General features: G+C 42.9%; 3 protein-coding genes across 8 annotated transcripts in view; 2 read left to right on the forward strand and 1 right to left on the reverse strand.

Annotated features, from left to right (window-relative positions):
• dlgap2a (discs, large (Drosophila) homolog-associated protein 2a) overlaps positions 1-11908 on the reverse strand; it is a 162831-nt gene extending 150923 nt beyond the window's left edge. For 2 of the 6 annotated variants that reach the window (XM_031580156.2, XM_031580154.2), the window contains exon 1: positions 11677-11862. In XM_031580156.2, coding sequence (XP_031436016.1) covers positions 11677-11694 — 18 coding nt within the window. In that variant the 5' untranslated portion in view covers positions 11695-11862. Of the gene's footprint in view, positions 1-11676 lie in introns of all 6 variants that reach the window. The other 4 variants (XM_031580153.2, XM_042709723.1, XM_042709722.1 and 1 more) reach the window with 4 other exon arrangements.
• Positions 11909-11930: 22 nt separating this feature from the next.
• Positions 11931-19944, forward strand: LOC105896191 (glutamate-rich protein 1). Its single transcript, XM_012822931.2, has 6 exons — positions 11931-12294; positions 12550-12699; positions 12878-13015; positions 15869-16255; positions 17203-17388; positions 19757-19944. The coding sequence occupies exons 1-6, from the start codon at positions 12276-12278 to the stop codon at positions 19834-19836; spliced, it is 960 nt and encodes a 319-aa protein (XP_012678385.1). The 5' UTR covers positions 11931-12275; the 3' UTR covers positions 19837-19944.
• Positions 19945-22766: 2822 nt separating this feature from the next.
• zgc:193593 (uncharacterized protein LOC564090 homolog) lies at positions 22767-25326 on the forward strand. The gene is made up of 2 exons (XM_042709724.1): positions 22767-22995; positions 24364-25326. The coding sequence occupies exons 1-2, from the start codon at positions 22888-22890 to the stop codon at positions 24646-24648; spliced, it is 393 nt and encodes a 130-aa protein (XP_042565658.1). The 5' UTR covers positions 22767-22887; the 3' UTR covers positions 24649-25326.
• The last annotated feature ends 409 nt before the right edge of the window (positions 25327-25735 follow it).

Genomic DNA, 25735 nt, shown 5'->3' on the forward strand with positions numbered 1-25735 from the left:
CAGATGCATCCTCTAGTCACCACAGTCTAGTGTGTGGGGCTGCATGAAACAGACTTAAGACTTTGTGCAGACAAGACAAAGCTCTTAGTGGTCTACACTACTACACATGGCACTTTGTAACGTGCTGAGTAAAGGGGATCTTTAAGCATGGCACAGGGTCATTATATGCCATGCTGACCTGACACAAAACACCAAGGAATATTGGACAAACTAAGCAGCAGAGAAGACAAAACCAGGCATTACTTTGACAATAACGGAGGAACATGGATCTGGATTTGTCCCTCTCTAGATCCAGGTATCTAGGGGTGGACCAGACTTTTCCCAGTGAGTGTGAATACTGTTCCAAAACTCTTTCCTGGTTAAGGATCTGACCACCTCTGGCAGTTAATCCTCTCTCCATAATTTCCTTTCACTAACTTTACATGTATGTATTCCACATTCAGGCCACAGCAATACGAATCCAGATAAGCTATTCACCAGAAACCAGCCGTCTGAATTAAGAATATGGAATGTATTTAAAGGGAAAGAATTGGTCTTTCTTTCTGTTGCAGTTTAAAGTAGCATAACGGAACCATTGCTAATCGCTAACGATATGCTAGCGGCTAAAACTAACGAAATATCTTGAAATGTGCTGACTTTGACATTATGACAAAATAGTTAGTCAACAACTGTCCTAACACAGTCAAACATCAAGCAAGTGCAACACAAGACGGCAAATAAGCTACTTACTAGTTCGGCAGACAGTAGAAACCGAGCGGCTTCAGGCAATCCTACATTTAGCAGTAATATGCCTAAGGACCCTGGCAATGGCACGAGGCGATTCTCCATATTAAAAGTCATTGTAGCGCCCCAATTTTTTTTTAAGCTGTTATTTTAAGGTAAAACTGCATATCCTAACCCTAATCCTGATGTACAATTACTGCATAATGCCACTTTAATTGGTTTGATGACTAAGGTCAAAAGGAAATACGTTGCTAAGTTATAAATGATGCTATTACTGTAATCTATTACTAAAATCAATCGTACTGACCTACTGCCATATGAAATCATTCTTATGTTTAAGTTTAATTTTAAGGGACATTACTCCATGATGCACACATTTTAGGCACTGACTAGTAGAATCGCCAAATAGAAAATGATCTATGTGAGGTTGAGACACTGCACCAGGTTGAGATTGGATGTCTGAGGTCTTCATTTCAGTGACATACAGTAGGTCTTACGAAAATGAACTTTGTCTTTTTCAACAATATTTATATGCATCGTCCATTTTCTTGAAAAGACACTCATGATCATTATGCAAAATCTTGCACTATGGCGTGCAACTTCATTTTGTTGTGTCATAAATATAGGAAATGGAGCTTATGCAAAGTCTTAGTGCCAAGTGGCAGTCTTTGCACACCAACTAAAGTAGGGCCTACAGTCTCAAGAATTATGTAAATCTGTCAAAGTCAATCTGTCAAATTGCTAGTCCACAACAACCTATTACACTTCCTGACATGGCTGGTTCACCAGAGGGAATTTAAACACCCCTGGTGAAGCCCTAAAGGGAAATACTTTCTAAGAATACACTTATATCATGTTTCAGAGTTCCAGTGGATATTTGAACAGATATCTGGTGAGTTTTGTCATGCTTTACAAGCTCCTCGAATTAACCTTGCACACTCACACACTTCCCCACGGAGAGTCTATTCAATCTATCAATTAGCGTCTCGTTACTGCAGCACAGTAATAGAGTGATTAGGAGCAGAATGAGCACTACCGATGCAGTGGGATGACTGCTTAAATAGCAGACATCATTGAAGCCAAATCCCATGCCACACTTCCACCCCAGTTCTCTCTCTCTCTCCCTTTGCCATTAAGGCCAAACTGACGGGCTTGCGTTGATTAAAGTGTGAATGGATAAACGATGACTGGTGTTAAGCTAAGGTGTTTTTTTTGTGAGGGAAACAGCCATCAGAAGAGTGACAGGATTGTGAAAGCCATCAAGAATGTGTCAGGAAGAACAGGTGATTTTTGCATGGGAGCTGCCATCAAGACAAGGACTGAGATGATGCCTAAGGGTGGATCCTAAAATTATGAAGATGTTAAAGCATCCATACGTTGTCTCAAGCTCGGGTTTGAGTTGGGGCCTGAGGGAGAGATTTATGCCATTCTTCTTTACAAGGCAGACGATTGACATGGGCCAAATCTGAAGGGAAGGGAAAAAGACTTGAAAAAATTAAATCAGCGGGGAGCTATGCGTTTAGCCAGAGGGTGATGGGAGGCAAGGGTGTGGAGTTGTCCCACAAATTAGCGTCTTGGTAAAGTCATGAATGTTGTCTTTTTGAAAAAAAGTCATCAGGAGTAGGTTTCCTAAAGTCTTCTTAACACTACGTCATTTGTTAGTTATACGTTAAGCTGTACCATAAAGTTTTGAGGTGTTTCCCAGAACGTCCTTAGCTAGGTATACCTTCTGTAAAAGATATTTTCGTGAGATTGGTCTGGTACCACTCTGGACCTTAACACAATTTTCAGATAAAACAAGCATTTTAAAGCATTTTAAAGTGTTAGTGTCTGGACTTATGCACTGACTGTCAGACCAAGATATGTGTTTCATTACATTTTGTGCTTCATTAAATAAAATTAATAAACATTGGTATAAATTAATTTGCCCTTCATTTTTAATACAAATCTATCAGTAACTTCTAGCCTACAGTCGTCCTTATTTGGGAACTTTTTTTTTCTGCGCTCCAATCTGAGTCGTGCCCATCATACTCACGCACGCTCAAACCCATGTAAATCACAATAATCAATGCCAGAAACATGGATTCAGCCTCTTAAGGTACAAGGTTCAAGTCTTCATAAAACGCTATTGGGAAACCCACCCCAGAGAGAAAGTGGCCATTATGCAAGATGTCAGCTCTGATTCCCCTGGTCTCAATGCTGTTGACTCTGAACTTAGAAAGAATTGTGGACTTATATTTAATATTTAATAATCCGTACAAAACTGCCATCATGATTATTCAACATATTGCAAAAAATACTTTCTAGTAAAGCCATAGCAACACAGTTGTAGCACCAATAAACACCCTAGGAATCATTAATAACAGCTGTATCTCTGAAGGGAGTGCTAACGACTACATTTAAGAATCTTCAGTACATTTGTGACTGCTTCAGTTGTAATGACTCATCTGAGAGAGTCTTTATTTGCGAAATCATCCTTGGGGAGAAATAACATGAAAGGAAAAAGAGTAAATCTCATTAACCGCTCCTCTTATAAGCTTCTTCTGTCTCCAATTCCCCTCACACATTGACATAGAAACAAGCACAAAGGACTAAAAACATCACCGGGTTATAACCCAGTTCATGCCATGAACACAACATTCCCTTCCTGGCAGGTAGGGAGAGTTCACAGGGAAAGACTAATGCTTGTTCTGACACCCTCCAGTGTCAGCTCTGTCTTGCATACTCAGTCAGTCTAAAATACTCTGGAGCTGACTGAAGTGTTCATCATGATTATATCTGCAAGTCTGCAAAGGTACTACCAGAAATGTTTAAAAAAAAATGCTGGACTTGTTTGACTCTCTGCCCCAGTAAACCCAAAGCTTTGAGGGACTGTTCTGACAAATCTGAATAGCCTACAAGATGGCAGCAGAAACTGCCCCACATAGACGCATAGAGAAAAGAGTGGTAGTGAAACAAAATGCTGCTGGCCTCTGTCATAATCATGGATACATATATTTATTTGCTTATTTTTTGTTCCCATGCCCTGCCAGCAAATTGTAAAATACTGAACAAATGTTACATCAACACATTATTATTTCATTAAGTGTGTAATGACAGCTCACATGAAAATGTAAATAGGCAGACGATTAACCTACATACAAATAAAAATATCCCAGCATTTGTAAATGCATATATTTAGGCCAAACTCTATAATTACAATTGAAAGATCGGAGTGTTCCGATCGATTTCATGTGAAAACACCACTGTTGTACTATGTTATAATAGACCTCTAATTTGGCTCTGACATTAGTTGCCGTTGCATGATTTAGCAAAGAACTCGATGGAATGCCGGTCTGATGGGTAGGGTGTCAGTTTATTCTGTGTATTCTAGCAACAGACCAGAAGCACACACAACACGCTACGACGGAGAGAGAAGGGGAAGTCTGGTTCGGAGATATTGTCCTCAGTGTAGTGTCTCTTCTGTGTTGGTCTTGTCTTTAAAGGCAGCGATGTTTCCTCAATGTCACAGCATCACTCCGTTCTCTCACCACATCTAGTGGTTGGTGTCTCCACACAGCAAACCCACAGCAAAACCTAAGTTCTCTGGGTTCTGTATGATGTTCTCTCTCTTCATGATTCTAGCATACAAGTTATATTTTAGTTATAGGAAGGTAGAATACACAACTTAACCTAATGGGTGTGTCTGGGGGTCTAGTTCAAGGTGCAAGGTGTTGGCATGTAAGGAAGGGGAACAGTATGGGGTGTACCTAGATATGAAAGGTGTGAAGCTCTTTATATTCATATGGAATGCATATGAGTTGCAACTACTTGGAAAGTATGTGAAAAACACCAATATTCTTCACAGTTTTGTGTCATTATTTTTCTGGTATGTTTTATACTCACTCTATTTACATTAAACTTTAACGTGTTTTTTAACATCTATCATACTGCAACTGGTAGCTGGTATAGTTTTGTTGATTCTGGGCAAACACAGGCAAAGTCTGGTAAAGTCTGCACTTGAAGTGGAGCCTTTGTTAGCTTGCACGTAGGCTGCAGGGGCTCCCTCACAGACAACAGCCCTGAGCCCCTTCGGACATAAAGGGAAAGTGCCCTTTATGTCTAGGAGTCTGCAAGTAAAAGTAGAGTACTTCCTGAAGCTTTTATTTAAAGGCACTGCTTAAGTTCTGAATTGACAGGTTATATTCTATTCAAACTGAAGTAAAGTCAACTTTCTACTTTTATTTTCATCTCTGCATTCAATATTACCTGAAAACCTCAAAGTTTTTTATCAAAATTGGTTCAAGTTCAAGTTTTGTTGTTAAAGTAGTTCTACAAACTATTGGCTATGAAGGTGATCAGAAATCAGATTAGGTCCTTAGAACCTGCACCCATAGCCTGAACTACAGGTTCCTTTGAAACTTTACCCATAGCCTGAACTACAAATCAGCCCCGAGTTCCAGGACAACTGCTGCAGTGATGTTAAGAAGCAGAGTTTTAGTTTTTCATCACAGTGCATGGAAATCACTGCAGCGTTTTGTGCAGTTTACCTCTTCCCTTAAAATTAACTGTTACATTTGAAAACATTTGCAGTAATTGCATGCATCCATGCTGGCCTCTTTCTCTCTCTAACGCAGGTCAGACGTCAGGCGCGAGCCATGAATGCAAATTCCCAAGCCACAGAATCTCGGGTGCTCAGAAGCTCAGCTTTTTGACGGGCAAGCGCCGGGGCCAGAGTGTAATTTCACGCAAGAGCAACCCTAAACTCCACCTGCAGCGAGCGGCGGAGGACACAAAACAAACACTCCCCCTCAACAGAGTGAAATAATATTCACCACACGCCAGTGGAGAGAAAGCTGCCATGTCTTTGACATCAAAGTGTGAAATGCCAGTGCCAGTGAATAGCCACAGTTGTGCCCAAATGGGCAGTGATATCATATTGACCACCCAATACAGAGGGGGGAAAGGGAAAAAATGCCTCAAGTTCTCATGAAAAGGCATCGATTGCGATTCTTTTGTGAGCCAACAAGCTGATATCCTGCCATTACGAATGAGGCACTGCCTCTTCCCCCTGCTCTGGCCTCGCTGAAAAGAAATCAGCATTCTTTGAGTGAATGGGATCCTGCGGAAATCAGTTGCTCTGGCCGCGGTCCAAAGAGACGCTGCACAGAGGCAAGCCCAACAGGCCCCTGTATTACAGCAGGTCTCGCTTGTTCTCTGCAGGATGACATGAAAGACAGAGCACTCATGCTCCAATGACTCAGCTTTTGGGAAACGTTTTCTTTTTGGGGGGGGGGGGGGGGGGGGGTGTTGTAACAGGAATTAAAGTACTTCAAGTTCATTTAACAGCACTCACACTGCAACGACAACAACAGAAAATGTTTCTTTTTCACAGGCACCTGCCAGGAATCATCAAGCATGGTTTTAAGTGTGTTCATTTGCAACACTTTAAAAAGAGATTTTCGAAATTTCTTGGATAAAAACTGGTTTCTAGCTAAGGCTAAAATAAAACTTCACAACATGCTTTGAATGCCTGACGACACAGAGTTGACCGCTTCACTTGTATGATAGCTGGCAAAGTGCACTAGCGATCAGGTTAACCTAAACCTTCAAACAATCTGGCAGAGATCCAAATGTGCCATGCATGTTCTGAACACCAAGCAGGAAAGCATAACTTCATTTCAATTCAAGAGTTAACAGATGGACAGCTCTGAAACTTCCACATCTAGAAACCTGTTTTATTCATAGCTCAAGTGTAAGACACTACAAGCTCCCTTTGCCATCCGCAAGTTCTCTCAACAAATCTTTCAGGCCTTGTCAACTCATCACATTACCTAACCTCTTAGAATTTGTCATGCTTCATGGGCCTTTACTCTGCTCAAAGATGCAAGGGAACTTGCCCACCGATTCAGCTGGGATACTCAGAGAAGCATGTGTGCCATGAAGGCCAATCACAGAGACGTGAGCTGGGGTTGAGGAGAGGTCAGGCCTTTTCATGCTGCATTGGAGCACTTGCCAACGTAAACTCACAGGCAATCCAGGGGACCTGCACTGACAGGGATCTCTCAGTGGGGTAAAAGAGGAGGCTGGCACATGGGAGTGGAGCAGGAACAAGCCAAATGGTTCCTACTGGTGCCAGTGGGTCCACATAGAGGTAGACAGAGAGAGAGAGAGAGACAGAAAGAGAGAGAGGGCGGGGGAGAGAGGGGGATGGAAAAGGTTGAAAATAGAGAGAGAAAGTGGTGAAGCCAGTCTGTCAGTGTGAGACATGGAAAAGCTGTTAACTGACTGGGAACATTTCAAGATGCAAGTGTTCCTTTTAAAAAACCTCCCTTGTGCAGAGAAATTGACAAATGTGCTTTTACTGGTCTCCTGAAATGTCAAGCACATGTGATGGCACTTTGATATCATGACAGATGGAGGACGCTCACAGAGATAATGATTTTACAAAATGATGCTAAAATAAGGCTAGTAGGCAGTGCACATAAAATCAAAATACAACGAAGTGAAGTAAAACTAAAACCACCTGGTGATTTTGGGGGCTAGTGAAGAGTATGCCACAGTTTTTTTTATTTGTATAAACCCTTACATTACCTTTGTAAGATACTTGCAACTAGAAACTGTATCACTGAATTAATTATTTATGACAAAATATACTGATGTGGCATGCCCTCTATATTAGGATACTCTTTCCTGATGAAGAAATTACACACCCCCAAATCCCCCTAAACCCTTAGAGCCTGTCATCAATGCAACTACAAAAAAGGTTCTCATAATATAGGGTTTCAGTTCCTGGACAGCAAGCATGATTGTTGTTATTTGTGAACACTGAATAATTAAAAAGAACTGAGTAGCAAGACTGTGTTTCCTCTGAGTTTAGATGCTTTGTGTAATGGCAAATTGAAAGGTTATTTCAAATCCCCCTACACACACTCCAGCTCTCTGTTTGGAGCTGCCTACACCTGCCTTAGGGGCTTCAATTTACCTCAGGTGAGCCTAAATGTTCCTGACAGCACCTATTGTTAGGGAACCCTATTATGAATGTGTATCTTCCAATACCTTACGACTCACTACTACTTATCAAATTCACACAAAGGCTGCAGGATTTGAGGTTGTAACGACAACGAGGCTTTGCGATCTGTTCCTGAACAATGTGATCCTAATAGCTTCATCCATTTGCACATTAGAGTGGACTGCAGCCATAATGCCTTTGAATATCCAATCCTTTCAGATTAGTGGCCGAAGAGTGAGGCACACGGCACGTCTAATGAGAGGATGCCATTAAGAGCACCCTAATAGAGCTCATGCTCCCTTTTATGCTGCTGTCTCTGTAAACAGCGGCTGAAATGCTTTCATCACAGTTAAATATTAGGTTCACTTCCAATTTGCAAAAAAAAGAGGTGGATGTGACCCAAGGAAATGGCAACTTTGTGACTACTACTCTCTCTCTCTCTCTCTCTCTCTCTCTCTCTCTCTCTCTCTCTCTCTCTCGCCTTAACGCTCAAAAACCAACCTGTCACATTTAGGTTCTGCTTCATCAATTGCGATGCAGAGAGCGGGAGCAGAATGTCTGAGGAGTGGTGCAGCAGTCAAACCGAGCCCTGCACTGTGAATTCACACTGAGGATGAGAGGGCATATTGTCCAGCACGAACCGCTGGCAATCAGGCCCCCCAATGAAAAGCTTGAGCGAACTTAAACAAATGTGGCTCGCCCAATTAATGAGTTGTGTATTGTGCACGCACTCCTGTTCGCTAAGGAAAGGGATCAATTAGAAACGTGCAAGTGAATTAAGAGGGTCATTATAGTCCGGCCCGACAAACGCAGACTCTCTGTCTGTGACCAGGGCTGCAGTTATTAGCCTGCTATTCTCTGCAAATGTAAATGAGGAGATGTAATACAGTGTCTTCTCGCAGAGAGAAGCAAGCAATGAACTTAATCAGACCGTGTCAGGTGCATTTGACCTCTCTACCATCTTCCGTCCACACAATGACAAATCAGGCTAGAATAGGATAGCTTCAACACAAAGGTCTTTGTGTAATGTAACAACCTAACAATATATACTGATATCTTTCACCCATCTGAAAGAAACAATGGTCAGAAAGCCATGGCACAGTAGAGAGCTAGGGCTTCACAGACCCAAGATACACACATGCATCTGCACAGGTATACTGTTTGCATTGCAATTCACACACACAGACACACAAACAACGTCCCAACTGCTCATATGCATAGGTTTTAGTTGGAGCTTCTTAAAATAAAACTGCACTCCTCTACTGGAGTTAAACAAATAGAGATATGGATGCATATATCTCAGTAGTGTATGTGTGACTGAGCAAGAAAAAAAAAGGGGGGGGGGGGGGGGGGTTAGCGCAGGACAAGAGACAAGAGACATGGAAAATAGAAAAGAGAGAAAATGAGGCAGCAAAAAAAATTACCTTGAAAAACAGACAGTCCAGGGCTGTGTAGATTTGCTCTGTGACTTCATTACCTTCCCAAAAGCACTTGATGTTTTCAAAACAATTCCATTAGACAAGTGTCTGGAGGACCGAGTCATCCGAGACAGCAATGTAGACGGACATCCACTGAGGAAGATGCCTGCAATCTGTGGGTGTCTCACATTTTTAAATGGTAATTTCTCAAACAACTACAGAAGCCTCTAATTCCCAGGAGCACTTGGCCGGAAAAGACAAGGAAAATTTCATTATTTTTTTATGGCAGTCAAGCGCCAAACTTTAATTAGGTTCTTTTCACTGGAAACACGGCCATTGCCTGCTGAGGAGAGGATGGAAAAAGAAAGTGCCTACATTCCCTAAGTAGCTCAACTAATTGGGACTTTATTGACAGTCTTCTTGTGCAAACGAACTATCGACCAACATCATGTTTAGAACTTGAAGAAAACACAGTCTACCGCCTAAACTCTGTTGTCATATTTCAACAATATTTTCAGTTATCAAGCATGGGCATCTCAACCCAAAAACTTAAGAACCTCATCCCCATCAAAGCATACTTATTATGTCCTGGTTTACTACTTCCCCCATGCACAGTAATCCAAAAGAAAATACACACTGGACGTGCATTGTCAACAGTGTCAAAACAGTTGCTAAATCCTGCAATAACAGCATTATTTACACCATGCCTCCATCCCTCTCAAACACCTCCTGTCTTCACATGCCACACGGCTGCCCTGTGCTACCGTTCCACCGGGGCACTTTCACGTGCTTTCATAATGAATGAGAAACACTTCAGCGCATTCTGACATGGGCGTGCTTCCACGTGGCAGAAATGCAGTTTCCATGTCCCAGCTGCAAGCAGGAGCTCTCCAGCCAGGCAGGGGCTCTGAGGGTCCTCTCAGCTTGACTCCCATGCGTGCTGCTCCTCGTCAGCATCCCTCATGCACACACACACACACACACACATATATATATATACACACGTGTATACACACACACACACACACACACACACACATATATATATATACACACGTGTATACACACACACACACACACACACACACACACACACACACATATATATATATATATATATATATATATATATATATACATACACGTGTACACGCACACACACACACACACACACACATTTGCCAGTGAGGCTAAAAATAACATGTGCTCCTTCATTGTATTATTAAAAGACGCCATCATGTTTTTCACTGAAATGTTGAGGTGAATCTGGGACAATCCTGTCTCAAAGCTTGCCTCTTTGCAGTTCATCAATAGGATAAAATGCCCAGTTTCGTTCCCGCAGTGTGAAAGCTCTTGTTTAACAGGATGGCACCATGTTAATCTCCTTTGAGATGCTCTGAATGCAACGTATCATCACTGAAGCCGACAATTGCGCATCACAAAGTAGAATGATTCCAAATCACAGATTTTCCATTAAATTTCACTCTGTACTTTTAAGTTAAACAGGTACAACTGTGAACTAGCAAATTTAGAATTCTAATAGAATTTAAATTGTTCAATAATTTGAACACATCCATTCCACACAAATTTACTCAGGCCAATGTCCCATTCATCAATACTGACACAATGAAGTTATTTCTATCCATTTGCTTGAAGTATGGCGCTGGAAGCTTTCACTGAAAGATGACTCCTTGTCCAACAACTTCATAGGGTGTGCTCAGCTCTCAGACATTATGTAACATGTTTATATAGGTCCTTCATGGCTCCATTCAAGGGGACTCTTCACACAGTGCCACCTTCCTCACCCGCACTTTCTGCAGCAAGCTGCAAGGCAAGCAAGGTGGCGGCTGGCAGCACCTCATTCCTCAGCCTACGCCATTCAGTCACCACCAGACTACCTGGTAAACTGTGATACATGTGACTCGCATGAACCGTAGGACATATTTCCCAAGCTTTCACTCTGTGTGAAAAGTTCCTTCATCATCTTTTCCTTCTGCAAAATGAAGTTCAGCTGAGCCGCACAGAACCCATTTACTGGGATAGCTGGTGGTGGGTTGGGCATTCATACAGTATGCACGTGAATTCCAAAATACTATCAGTTGATTCCCGTCCCTTTGAGGTCCGTTATAAACAAATTAATGACATGCACCACGAACGTGGATAGACCAAAACTGTTCATGGCATTTTCATACAATATTTGATAATGTATATTTAAGAACAACGCATTTAGCTTGCCAAATTATTCATATTAATAGCATGTCGTGGAACTGACAGCCGACAACCTTTTCATAAAAAAGCCTACAAAGTTTATGTAAGCTAATTATCATTTACAAGGTAATATTTCAAGACCAAATTGAACTTTGCGTACATTTCCAGAGTATGTAACACTGTCCATGCAATGAACAAATATCCATCGACTCTAAACTAAAAAATCCAACCTTATTAGAGCAATGAGTTGCATTGACACAAGACTGCTAAATCGTCTACAGACTTTTCTCATGTCTGAAACACACAACAACTGCACGCACAATAAAAGACAGTTACCTTTCTCAGCGCTGACATTCTACGTAATTCCAAAATCTCAGGCTCTTTTTACATTGTGGGTACGCCAGGGAAGTTTTGAGAGTATGCAGTATTAAAATTGATGTGCGGTGGTGCTGAGGCTGAACTGCTACCACCTATTTGATATTCCCATCGCGGTTTCCATGCGCTGCTGTCAAACTCGTCCTCACAGCTGGCTGTATCTGCGCATGTCAACGAAGCTATACCAGAAAGGGAAAGAGCCTTCTGAATCCTTTACGCGCCATCTTGAGAAGGTCATAATAAATCGGGTGAATGGACCGGTGAATGTTCATGTTTTCTTTATTGATATAACTTTATAGATTACACAAGAGAGTGGGAAATTTTCAAGGCAGATGTTTTCTGTAAGACCTTTCCCAGGCCTGCATGCGGAAATTGTCCGCCGGAGTAACGTGAGTAGCTAGGGGAGATGTTTAGCTAATGTCAGCTAGCTATGATAGCTAGTTAACTATACTAACTAGCTAGTTGGCTAAGTTAACCTCCAGTCAGACACTGGCAACGTTTGGTAGTTTGAGCAATGTTTATCGAGGAAGAACCAAATTGATTGAGCCAACATTACAGAAATGTCGATTAAAAAAGAGGGTAAGACCTTATATTTCTCACATGTGGTATTAAACTTGCAGCGGCAAACATGCTTACGTTTAATTGCTAGGCAGTATTTTGAGAAATATCTTCAACGTTAGGTAGTAAAGCTGTTGAATGGAAGCTTGTTTACCGGTACGTGTTTATGTACCGTTAGCCTAGACTGCATTCATTGTTGTAACGTTCAAATGGATTGATAAATAATGTGTGCCTGTGACGACAGAACTATTATTTTGTCTCTTTTCTTTTTTGTAGTTTTTCTAGGAAAAGTTCTGCAAAAACTTTACCCTGCACCCGCTCAACTAAAGCTTCAGACAGTTGTCTACCCACCTTCTGCTGAAGTCGAGTCGGTTGCTAATCAAACTTGTGTCATTGCAAAAAGCATTAAACCTGTCATAGGCAATGGTAAGATGAACCAATCAGTCATTCACATAACATATATTTGTAGTATATATACACATTCCATACTACAAATACAAATCGCTGCACTAACAGCGTTGCGAACACATTCGTCAAATGTCTTGCACCTGTTTGTGATTCCGTCAGTGGCATTCATCTTTCATCATGCGTACTTCTTCTATAGGTGATGGAGGAATACCCGCCCTTAAAAGTAAAAAGCTGTACACCGTGCTTCCACCTCCAGAGGCATACAGCGGTGGTGCTCAGTTACCAGTGGTGGGCCCTGCACCAGAGAGTACAAGCAAAGGGAGCGATCCAGAAAGTAAGCAGTCCATTTATCACCATACTGTGGTTTATTAGCCCACTACATCTGTGCAAATGTATGCAAAGCCTAATTTAGCCCGTTAACTGTTTGCTGTTTGACCACTTCATGTGAGGGCTGCTTCATAAGAAATTATACATCTGAATTATAGCTAAAACTCATCTGTTGAGGATGGACTTCCCCAGCCTGTTGGGATTTCCTCATAACCCCTTAGGCCCTCCTACATGAAACTTCTTGGAAAATTTCACTAGAAGACAATTACTTTTTCACTTAGGCTACAATCCAGCTTGTGGATATAAATAAAAACTGATTTCCATAATGACATACGTTTAAAATGCATTTATCTTGTGCTCTGCATACACACACATATAGGCCTGAGCCTAATTGATTAGATATAATCTATATTTTCAGCTTTTAGACAGCTTCACTCAAATATATCTGAGCTTCATAAAAAAAAAAGTAGTAGTCACTCCGCATTTGATATACATTGAATTGTATGACGTCAACATTCCATTCTTTCAAAGCGAGAGAGCAGAGCGGCTTTGTTGCATTATTTGTTGCTTGGCGACTTCTGACGCCGAAAACTCAGGTTGGAACAATTTTTTTGGGCGGAGAATGAATAGACAAAATTAAATGAAAGAAAACGCAATCTGGTGTCTTCAAACTCAATTAGTCGGTGGTAGAACTGTTGTATAAAGGCAATGTGACGTGCTTAATTACACGTTACAGTCCACAAGCATCATCCATCTTGGATATGACTGCTGCCAGCCAACTGCTGATCGGCAGTTGGCTAGCGACAATATTATCCAAGATTGATGATATGCGTGGACTGTAACATGTAAAAGGGCATATAAAAATGTCAACAAAATTAGTGGCCTGTATCACAAAATTGTTAAATATGTAATTGCCTAAATCCCCATCTTAAACTTTTTGTTTTAATTTGGGTTAGGGTAGTATAGACAGGGTCATGACAGTATAAGAAAAAAGGAATTGCAATATCAGGATGTTCTGGTGATGAGGGAATTATGGTGTTTGCATGAGAGAGTTTCTGTGGAGAGCAGGTGGGAAGGTAGGTGGGCTCAGAATTGTCCTGCTCCTTTCCCTACCGACAGACTTTGCTTTTTCAGTGTAATGAACAGTACAGTACAGTACAGTTTGACCTTGAATAGTGCAGGTGTGGAGATGGAGAATGGGATGATGCTGGTTGAACCCCCCACCCCCCCAAATCTGGGCTGTTTTGTAGCAGTGCGTTTCAGCTTGGTATAAGTGAAATGATGACTGAGGCACTGATAAAAATAACATTTGTGTTGGGCGCCAACTGACATTTAGACCAGTCATGTACACAGTTGAATTACTCATGTGCTTTGAAGTAGAGGGTGTACTCACTGAACTTCAGTGATTAGGCCCACTCCAGTACAGTATATACAGCAAACAGCACATAGTAAATTTGACATTTTGATCTCAGTAAGATCTTACAGACAATGTTACATGCCCAATTGTCCCTCAAATCTCTTGCTTGGTGTTTGGGGAAGTCTTTGCTTTGGCCACTAGAGGGGGCTTTGTGGCTCTGTCCCAATCTACATTTTGGGGGTTGGGTCAGTCACCCCATGCATTGGTGTAGCTGTTATATGGAGTTAAACTATCTTGGAGTAAGCTATGTTTTTTTTATCACAGATAAGATTTAAAGGTGCAGTCCACAGATTGTAATCCCATACACATTTTGTCAAATTCAGCTAATTGCTCCTCACGTTCCTCTAGCTGTCCATTCTGTGTTTGTCCTCAAAAACTCTGGTGTCCGTACACAGCCCTGGCTCTGTAAATGGGAAACAAAGCTAGTGGCTCGGACCGAGCCATAAACCACCCCAGTCAGTCAACAGGGTGCGTCAGGATCACGGCATGGAGGGGTGTAATTTGATTGGCTGTTAAGCTTAAATATCAACAACCTTAACCGAATCGCGGACTGCATCTTTATGCAGGACTGCAGGTATTTATGCAATATACTTTCCTGTTTGTATCTTCAGAAGGGCGATTATTAGACTAATGACGTTACAACATATAACTTTGTTATAGTGGGAGATCACGGGTGGGTTCTGAATACCCAGCACTTGCAGAATGTGCTGGTCTGCAAGGTGCTATTGATTGCAGTAGACCTTGCTGAACCTCAGTATTCTCAATAAGCGTACATTATCGAGCCATCACTCCCCATTGCCACCCTCCCATCCTCTCTGCTTTGCCTCCGCCAGCAAAATCATTTCCTCTATGCTCATTATAATTAGTTTTATGGTAATAACCTGAATAATCATTACCTGCCTTTTTTTTTTGTGTTCCTTTGCCAATTTCCATATCTTTTGACAGCAGAAAATTAATAAATAACAGTGGGAACTTTCTCTAGGACACATCAATTATGCCACTCTCTGCACCAAACGACCCATATGGTACCCAGCTTCTTTTTCAAAGACTATAATGATGGTGTGTGTGTGTGTGAGCGAGAGGGATGTATGTGAGTATGTATGTGTGTGTTGGGTACACATGTGCATCCTCAGAGACTGCTACGATGTTGGTGTTTTAGATTAACTGGATCCTCTCACATCACGGTCAGTGTAGTAATTATTACATAAACACCTACTCTGCTTCCTGTGGGCTTACACATTCCCCCCCCCCCCCAAATCAAAACATCGATTCCCTTCCCAGTGTGTGGTCTGCCTGGAGGAACCTAGACCTATGGTGATATCCTTCAATAAACAGCTCATGCCAAACTCAATAGCAGTCATTGAGAATGCTGTGTGTGATCGACTTGAGTGATGACTTATGTTTATGTTAATGGAACTGGTTCGTCTGGTGATGTTCAATCAGGTGAGGAGCCCGACGACGTCCAAGAGGAGGAACCAAGGAGGAAGAGGAGGAGAAGGAGGAAAGGGAAGGTCTCTGAGGTCCTGGTGAATGGAGCAGAGGGGAAGGAGAGTGTCACGGGGTCAGAGGTCGACGCCGCCCGGACGAGCCCGGCAGAGCAGCTCAGCAGAAACAAGAAGCGGAAGCTGAAGAAGAAGCGGCACAGGGAGAAGCTGCGAAGCCTCGGCCTGGCACCCCAGGCCTCAGTCGTGGAGTTCACCTACCAGCACAAGGAGGATGCAGAGGCAGGAGAGGACGAAGCAGAGGACGAGGAGGACGAGTGTAACGATGAGCAGGCTGCTGAGGTGCTGGACTTCCTCCAGACCACACTAGAGACCTACATCTCAGACCGTAAGTCATTTAATTTATTTCTCTTTGCAAACTTCCTAAAACCTGTGAAGTTTGCATAACGGCATGCTCTTACATAATGTAGATATACCAGCTACTGCTGCGTGTGATAATTGCTACTATGTGACAAACACTGACTCTTCCCCTGTAATTTATTGTGCACATTCTCCGAGAACACATCTATTAGCAACTTATGTAATTAAAGCTGTTGCTACCCACATTAGGTAGTGTTAGGATTTGATTATATAAGAAATTCTGTAAACAATATTTATTACTTATTGCAAAGTGGCTGAGAGTGAAACTTTGTAGGAATAGAATTGTTGGTTAGTTAGTAATAGCATGACAAGAATTGAATTGTGCAGCGGGCTGTCGTATGCATGTGGCTTTGTCTTGGGAATACCCAGAAAGCCTTTCATCGCCCACTTTGATCATCCTATGGATTGGGGATGGTGTGGTGTGGTGCGTTGCGTTGCGTTGTGTTGTGTTGTGTTGTGTAACTCCCATTTTAAATGTGCCTCCGGTTGGGAAGAGAGGAAGCGCATTGGTTCCAGGGCTTAGTGCTCCTCCTTTGATGAGCGCAGAGATCCAATGATCCCTGTGAAAACCTTCCCTCCCAGACTCTCCCGTCCCCGTGGGACACACATGCATCAGGGATCATCACTCTCCAGGGACTGCTAGGCATCTTCACGTGTGACTCAGACTAGGCACAAAAACCAGATCATGAGATGCTATTTTGAGTCATCTCCTCACTTGTGCTACATGAATCTCTGGCGATTTGCTCAGATATGTGCACTTCATCACAAGCGGAATGGCCTGTGCAGCTAAATGCTTGAGGCTACATTTGTTTATCCAATCAATGCTCTGAAGAGGTGCTGTGTTATCTTTCCTTCTGCCTAAATCCCAGGCCTCTCTCTCTCTCTCTCTCTCTTGATGTGTGGTCTCAATATCAGGTTCCTCTCCTGAGAGAACGCCCCCTAGTGGTGTAGACGCTCTTCTCCGCAGCCTGTCTGACAGAACAGCGCCCCCAGGTGAGCTGGCTCGTCTGTGCGGCCTGAAGAAGCTGGTGCTGCGGCGCGACACAGAGGAACTGAGGCGGTTGCTGGAGGACTTCCAGAGCAGCACGGCCATGCCTGTTGGTGAGCCTCACTCATACCTCTCTCCCTCTCTCCCTCTCTCCCTCTCTCCCTCTCTCTCTCTCTCTCTCTCTCTCTGTTCTCCTCTTCCCCACTAAGAGCCAAACGTGGCTGTAGCCACAGCCATAACTGTACATGGCCGTGCACTCTCCACCTGTCTAACCTCCACCTGGAAAATAACGTGTGAAATGAGGGATGGAAAGGCCACCTGGTGGGGGTTGTGTGTCTTGCGTGGAGGCCAGTTTTATGTTGACTCACATGCATGTGGGATTAGTGATGCTACTTGCTCATGTGCTGCTGCGTGTAGGCGTCTGTCTGTCTCTCTGTCTGTCTGTCTGTCTCTGCCTGTCTGTCTGTCTGTGTGCATGTGTCTGCCAGGGTCAGGTAAGATTTGGCACTCTGTAAGAGGATCAAGCCAAGTGCTGGCCATACGGTCGTGGCAGATTCAGGGCACGCCCAGCCAGGTGGCCATGGTGACGTCCTGCTCTCTGCCTCTGTCGCCAAGACAACGTTGAGGAAAGCGCTCACAGACAATCCGTTCCCTCAATAGACCAGGGCTATTTTTCCCACACGTCCTTTTCACATCATCATCATCATCATCATCATCATGATCCACCTGTTCCCACAGATGAATGCATAGAATAGCTTGATGTCAGTTTAGGTTGAAATAAAATGTCCTGATATCAATATCAAAACAATTCTGGCTAGTTAAAATTAGATGAAGATGACAATGAAGGTCAAATGTTTTACTTTGTCCCAGGTGGGAGAAACAATTGTTGTTGCACAACATGTTCATGGATTCAAAAAGCCTTGAATAGTTATCTGAAGTAATAGATTTGTTCCCTCCCTCACGCAATTGAACATGGCAGTTCCAAGATTATAACTCTTATTGCTCTCTCATTACTGTCAGAAGCTGGAGCATAGATTTTTGTAAGTAGGTCAGGCGTCATTACTTAAAAAGTAATTTCAGACTGTTGCAGCTGTGTGTCTCTTGTCAAGTATGATAAATGTCAGCACTCGTTGCAGTTGCACATCAAAGCGAAGACAGAATTTTTGTCACTGCAAATGAAACTGATCGTTGCATGTTAGGATTGCATTATCACCAGACGATGCACCCAGAGGTTCTCATGTCAGAGGAGCCACTGATTTACAAGACTCCATATTACCATGATCATTTGTTGACAACAGCAGTTATGCAGCACTTGACCTCTCTCTGTGTGTCTGTGTCTGTGTGTGTGTGTCTGTGTGTGTGGGTGCCCTATTTGCTTGACTGTTTAGTAGGGGTGGGAATCTCTTGGCACCTCACGATTTGATTCGATTCCGATTCAGTGGTCAACGATTCGATTCTAAACCGATTATCGATTCTAAACCGATTATCGATTATCAATTCTAAACCGATAAAACGATTATCGATGCATGTCGATTTTTAAAACATTTGAGTTTGCTACTTAGAGTCTCAAATCACTTCCTACTTTGTGTTTGATAATTAAAGAAAATCAACAGATGAATTACCTTCTCTATTTTTTATTAGAGAAAAAGCTTTTCCTTGTCACAATTATGACTTTCAATGAACAATGCAATAATCGATGCAGCTTGCATTTCAACACAAAATGGATGTGTACAAAAAAAAAAAAAAAAAATTTGAACTTTTCTGAATCGAGACAGAATCGTTCTAGAGAGAATCGAGAGAAATCGAAAAATCGATTTTTTTTCCCCACCCCTACTGTTTAGTGAGGTTATGTTGTGGAGGAGGCTATGAATTTCTTATACCATCATTCCCATGGCTAGTCCCAGTCTCTCCAGCTGAGGCCTCCCCCTTCACTGTAAGCAGGCGATGGCCCTGCCCGTCAGCGGCGAGGCCCTTGTACTCGCTTCTCTTCACAGCTCACTGAAGCCTCCCTTGTAGAGGCTGAATCAATAGACTCCAAAGCTGGAGTTGGAGCCCGAGCCCAGACTTTCAGCCTTGGAGGGAACTCCAGCGAAGGGCGGTGAATTTTGTTCAATCACTTTCACCCACAGGGGAAGGGAGCTTTTCATTCTGACGTTTGTTTAAACAGACCTGTCAGGATTTTTTTTTTTTTCTTCTTTTTTTTTTCTGTTTTGAAGATCCTTTTAAAGTTTGATTTCTCCCCACTTATTCATCTGTATTGGGAGGGGGAAACTATGCAGAAACATGCAAGATAAGCCTGTCTCAAGTTCTGTGCAAGGGATTAAATATTATGTACATTGCTAGCACCAGTGGTTAGTTGTGAAGTGGGAGGATTGTTCATTGTTGTTCTTCAGTTGATACAGCCAGGTTTTAGTTGAAGGCTATATTGATAGGAAGCACATATGCTGGAAATCTAATGTGGTTACACTCTTTGTTTTACAGAGGAGGCTTCTGCTGTCTGCACTCTCTTTCACTATTGGATCGCAGACATTTTCCCTTTGGGTGAAGTCCTGAAGACCTGAGACATCAGTTTCACTTGGCAATAGGGCGTCCTTCTCTATGAGGGGAAAACAGAAATATATGTATGACATGACAGACGTTTTGTAATAAAAACTTGATTTTCAACAATATCATCATTGTATTCCTTAAAATAATATCGTATTTAGTATGCTATACACTATTATCATGGTAAGGTGCAATTCCCATGATCCTTCACGTTGAAAGGTGCAGTTGAGATGCCGCATAGGACTACTCTTATAATCGTCAGTGAATTTGATTGAATCCAAGCCATTGAAGTCTTGGTCAGCACTGTGATGCATTATTGATTTTATTATTGATTGATTATTGTTCCATCTCTCCACTGCAGTTCGGCTGGTTTCAATCTCCAAGCTCAGCCTTCGGCTCCTAATTGCCCAGACAGTAAATGTCACCAGTCCGCTCTAATCCTCGGGCTTACTCTGACATGACATTTAGACTTTGCAAACAAACTTGACCATTCACCAATTAGTCCCCTTCCACAGTCCTGAAATAGCCCCACTTTCATTTCATTGTAGTCATCTTCGGCCAAGCCGAGCCACGTCAACATCACTCTAATACTACATTTGTTTTGCTAAACTCCTCAATCACAAATTCGTTTTTGCTGCAGTGCTGTTTCATTCATGGGACCACTTGGATGTACCTAGTTACTCAGGCTTAAAAACAATAACAATCTTTCATTCACAGCACACCATATATGAGCTGCTTTGTGAGAGAGTCCTTGGTAAGTGTGTAGCCTTGGAAACAGGAGTGGCAAAAGCTTAGCTATTGACATCAGTGTTGCGCTGTTTAGCACCAGGCTTAAGGTTCTAATTGTGTGCCCTGAGAACGTAACCATGGCAAGGAGATAGTGCAGGTAGGCCCTTTATGACCCAGGGGATTTGGCACGGCTCAGGTTCAGACAAAGTGCCATTTCTGTGCCAACACGCACTTGATGGGATTCTGGAGTGGTTTGGAAGGAATTGCCCTGGCTGGGTGGCACAGCAATGTTGCATAATTAAAACATGCTCTGCCATCTGTAGCTTCATTGAGAAAGAGGCAGCAGGTGTCTGCTGTCTCTCACCCCAGCACTACTTGAAAGGGACACAGTTCGTAAGTGCAATACTCAAATATACAGTATATAGATTAATTTGTAAATGTTTGTATATATACTGTATATATATATATATAATGTTGAAAAGGGGACAAATGTGCCACCTTTCACCATCTCTGTTAATGGGTTGAAAGATGACATTACCAGCATCTCTCCACAATTAGACAGCCATTTCTCTACAGCACTAGAAATAGAGAACCACAGCCAAAGTGCTGTAGTACCCATTTGGCACAGAGTCTTCTGTACGGGCTTTGCCTATGACAAGTCCAATTCTCTCACATTAATGAGAGCCTCTCATTAGAAAAGTTGAAGCCCCTGGCCAAGCACGCTGGCCTGTTATCGGCCTGTTCAGCAGCTGGTGACTCTTCATCTCCGCATGGTAGGAGCCGTCTAGCTGTGTGCAACCAGCTTGCTGCCCTGCTCATCGCAGGACACTGCAGTCTGAAAGCACAGGGTTTTTGGACCGGGTAAAGCAGAGAGTGCAATTAACTTAGCTTTGCCTTATACACAAGAATGAGGAGCATTCTGTTGCAGAAAAAATGCTTGGGTTTTTCAGTTTGGTATTGGACTGCGCTGCTGAGAAGAAGTAAGCACAGAATACAGAGTAGCGTTTACAGTCGCCACAATGTGCCAACTGTTACTATTGAAACCGTATCTCAACATTCACAGTGAAGTCCACCCACACACAACAGATGTGCTGTGCGTATCACAATTGTAGAAGTAAATACATTCAGAAATAACCAAAACACTTGTCTGCAGGCCAAGCTGAATATGAATCACAATAAGCCTTGACTTTATGACATCAGAATATATTTCCTAGGTCTTGGGTTTTACTGCACACTGTTGTAACGCAGACAGTGAAATACAGACGCTGCTGAAACCTTCCCTTTGTGGCCTCGGAGTCCAAATATGGTTGGTAATAAAATAGGAATGATCTTGTCTTTCTGCCATGACTGCTACTGTGCATGAGAGTCACACTGTGAACATGCTAGCTGTTTGTCACCCAAAGTAATAATTAGGCTCTGTCTGCAAGACTGTTTCGAAATGATCTGCCATTCGCAATTCAGCTGGTCTGTCAAACGTCATTTTGTTATGTTTGTTATGACTCACGAGGCCCTCGTGAGAAAGGAGCCCTCACAAAAAGAGAGGCTGTGCTGCAGCTTCATTCCTGTATTGACTTTTCATCTTTGAGCAGAGAGCACATCCTCAGGCTCACCATCTGTGTAAGGGCGAGTGCCTTAGACTCTAAGCTCAGTGGCCTCCTTGTTGCCAGTGTAGTGCTGGATATCTGGTCTCAGGGGTGGTGAGTCCACTGAGGGGAATGTTCTAAAATTCCAAAAGCTGCCTCATTACCAGGACTAAGCATCGGAGCCTGGGGCAGAACCCGAGACAAGAGGATATTAAACCTCAAGGAACTCGCTGAGCTTGCATGAGAAGACACTGCTGGCGTCTGCACGAAACGGAAGAAGTATCCCAAACTCTGCGTATTTTGCCATTTTTTCCCTCTCTTTCAGGCACCTCAATAACACTGATTATGTGTCTCAAGGTCCCACCTTTTTGACTTGGCACCATCTTGAGAGAGTATTTCAGGTCAATGTGCCCCCTCTTTGCCCTGGATCACTGTTTGCTGATTTATCTACAGCCAGTTAAGGTTAGCGTCCCAAACACCTAGCACCCCTGCTGTTTTATACAGCGTTAATATAAGCTGCAGTCAATCGCCATGGTCCCAGTTCCTCTGCCAGTTCCACCCTTAATCCTCTCCTGGCTCTGTCCTGGTGGGGGCTTATGTAACTAAGGATAGGCTTTATAAGTACCTCGGGCAGTTCATCAGCCAATAGACAGGTCCAGTCACTCAGGCCCTGTCCTTAGGCAAGCCCTTTCTCTTATCCGTTAGGCCCTGGAGTGTGAGGGAAAGAGAGAGGGTTACGAGGAAGAGGACCTCTGTATGAAGCTTGGCACCTTGTGGTCCATCAAACAAGTCGGCACCCTGGAGCCATCGAAGATGTTTTTCCGCCTCCCAAGGCTACCTCCTCGGTACATCCGATATCTGCAGGTGAGCAGCCAGACGAGAATTATCACCAGCTTAGAGAGAACTGCTTCTAACCCATTTCATTGATTCCTGTGGTTGTCCTTACTTTTTCTTTTTTGCAAACGGCAAGTGCTGTTGAACTTGCTGTTCTTATCTCAACATGTGAATACCCTGGAGGGGAACTTCAGTGTTGCCCTATTTGTCTCACATGAACTGCTCAGCACCAGGTTCAGACATGTTGGGTTCATTATCAGTTAATCAAGTGTGACTACATTAATTAAAGGTCTTTGTTCCTTATGTTCCCCTTCTGGGGGCTGCAGAGAGCTGGATGAGTGGAGTGATAGAGGCAGTTATTTATCAACATGGCCTCTAATGACTCCAGAATTCCATTAGTGCTCTCTCTCGCTCTCTCTCTCATGTTTCTTGTGAATGTATGGTGGAGAAACTTTATGGGGTAGGATAAAATAGCACTCTGTGTGATCTATTTAGTTGTACAGTAGGGGATTGCTTTGTTGGAGAGTGCTGAGAGCTGTTCAAGGAGAACTCCTGCCACCTAAATCTCCACTCTCAAAATGCAGATTCCTCTCCATGTTCCTCTGTGCCGGAATATTCTGTCAAGTTTTTCAGTCTATAATGTGTGCTTGCAGTTGGTTTTAATTAGCATATAAATTCGTATTTATTGCATGTGTGAGTGTTCATGAGATGGTTCCCTGAGTTTTAAGCGCAGATAGATCAGAGAGCATCAGGGAAAGTCTGCAGCTGGATTCACAGTTTCATGACTTGTCTCTGCTCCTTTCTCCTCCCTAGTCTTAATTGCTGTCTCAGGGACTCTTAGGAAATTGCGCCTCTTGCAAAATAAGGAAGACTTTGTTGGTCAAAGGCACTCATTATTATTTGGCAATTGCATGGTTGCCTCTAAATTTCATTGTCTGTGTTTATTCTGTGGCTTGATAATTGTAGACTACATTGCATAGCAAATTAAATAACTGGCTTTTAAACAGACTTCTGTAACACTGCCCTAGGCCAGGAATTCATGCTTTGCAGGTTTTTAAGGATGACAGCAGAGATGAACATGCTTAAGATATGTTTTTGTTTGACAGTAGTAAAATGTATTTTATATTTTGATGGACCTCCATTTTCACCATAGGTTTCCAGTACAGGACATGTTCTTAGTAGTCATTGCTTTAATAATTACACTTTTTTACATTTTGTCATTCACCAAAGTAAAACAAGTTTCTAAGCCTGCATAAGCTTTAAGAGTTAATTTTTGTTTTGTACATCCATGTTAAAAGGTGTGCATATCCTCAGCCCTTGAGTTGACGGAAGTACAAATGAACATTTCTACTTCTGATTCTTATAGTAACAACTCCTTGTCTCCTTCCCTCTCTCCAGACACAGGCAGTGCATTCTGTGGATGTGAAGGCAAGAAGCTTGGTCATTCCCCGCATGGCTATGGTACTGGGTGCCCTGGGCATTGGAATGTCCGGGTATAGCTCACGCCAGCTTGCCCTGCACCATAGCCCCTCCGCCCGCGTGCTGCAGTGGATGGATGAACCTGCTGGTGGCAGACCCTTGGCTGCCCGGGGCAGATTCCACACAGCTACTGCTCTGCCTCACCAAGCAGCAGCCGTACCTGGTCTGGAGCTGCAGCTATACCCTGTGCCAAAATTACCATAGGCACAGGTTTCCTGACCAGGAGGGACCACATAGGTTGTACACAAACGTCTAATCGTCTTCAAATATTTTCTGCAATTTGGTCCAGTTTGATATCCCTCTAACCAAAAAAAGAAACCTAACACTGTCACCTTGAATGAATTGAGCGTGCAGTTTGAGGGGGCCAGATGAACAATTCACTCTGCTTTATGGCGGATGTTGTTTTGGAGATTAATGACATTTTGAGACTGGGTGCCTTTGTCAAGCCTGAAGAGTTCTGATGGCTGTTGGCGTAGCTGCCATGTGCACAGATTGCTAGCAAATTGCTCCACTGGGGCGGGCTGCCATTCCTGGATGTTGGGGAGCTAGTCCACGTTCAGTGCTTGCCACTGAGTTTAATGAATGAGGATTCAGAGCTGCTGGCAATTGCCCCGTGGAGTATTTCAATCTGTCCTCTAATGAATCTGACCACTTCAGAGACACTCATTTGTCTCTGATCTGTGAGAGAATGGTTGCGGTTTTGTTTATTTTTCTACAGAATAATTACACTGAGGAAAATGTAGGTTCTCTCAGGTAATGGGGCTTTGGTGAGCCTATTTTCAGACAATACAGTAATCAGTTCAATGACACAGTACCATACAAGGTTTGCTGTGCAAACAACTGCAATGTAAACCCTGTTGCATGAATAAAGAGCCTTTTAGATTGTGTCTCTGAGGGTCTTTTTTTAGCAGTTGCTTAGATGTTCCTGGCAGACACAGAGTGTGCACAGTGATGGATCTATTCACTAAGCCAATTTTCTCAATGGGGATTAAGCCAGGTGGAAGCTCTGTGAATTGACACACATTATTATCATCTGATGCTAGTGTTAGTCACTTAGAGTGGGAGAACCGACAATGAGCTGTGCCTCAGAAAGAGACAGAAAGAGCATATTTTCTCTGGGAATGGCAGTTTATGAAGACATCAATGGGTCTGGCTGACAATATATGGTTCACTTAGACGATGTGACTCGTAAAATGTCAGCACAGTTCAAATGCCAGATGGTAGTGCTTCATGGGGTTTAAGTGACATAATGATGCACAATATGACACATACATAAAATATCAAATCAGAT

Source organism: Clupea harengus, chromosome 14 (assembly GCF_900700415.2).
Source record: "Clupea harengus chromosome 14, Ch_v2.0.2, whole genome shotgun sequence".
Taxonomy (NCBI): Eukaryota; Metazoa; Chordata; class Actinopteri; order Clupeiformes; family Clupeidae; genus Clupea; species Clupea harengus.

Bases quoted from the DNA above. Each gene is read 5' to 3' on its own strand.
- zgc:193593 (XM_042709724.1), top strand. From the start codon at position 22,888: ATGAAGCTTGGCACCTTGTGGTCCATCAAACAAGTCGGCACCCTGGAG. The intron at 22,996-24,363 runs GTGAGCAGCCAG...CCCTCTCTCCAG, and splicing joins GGTACATCCGATATCTGCAG to ACACAGGCAGTGCATTCTGT.
- LOC105896191 (XM_012822931.2), top strand. The intron at 13,016-15,868 runs GTAAGCAGTCCA...ATGTTCAATCAG, and splicing joins CAAAGGGAGCGATCCAGAAA to GTGAGGAGCCCGACGACGTC. The intron at 16,256-17,202 runs GTAAGTCATTTA...TCTCAATATCAG, and splicing joins AGAGACCTACATCTCAGACC to GTTCCTCTCCTGAGAGAACG.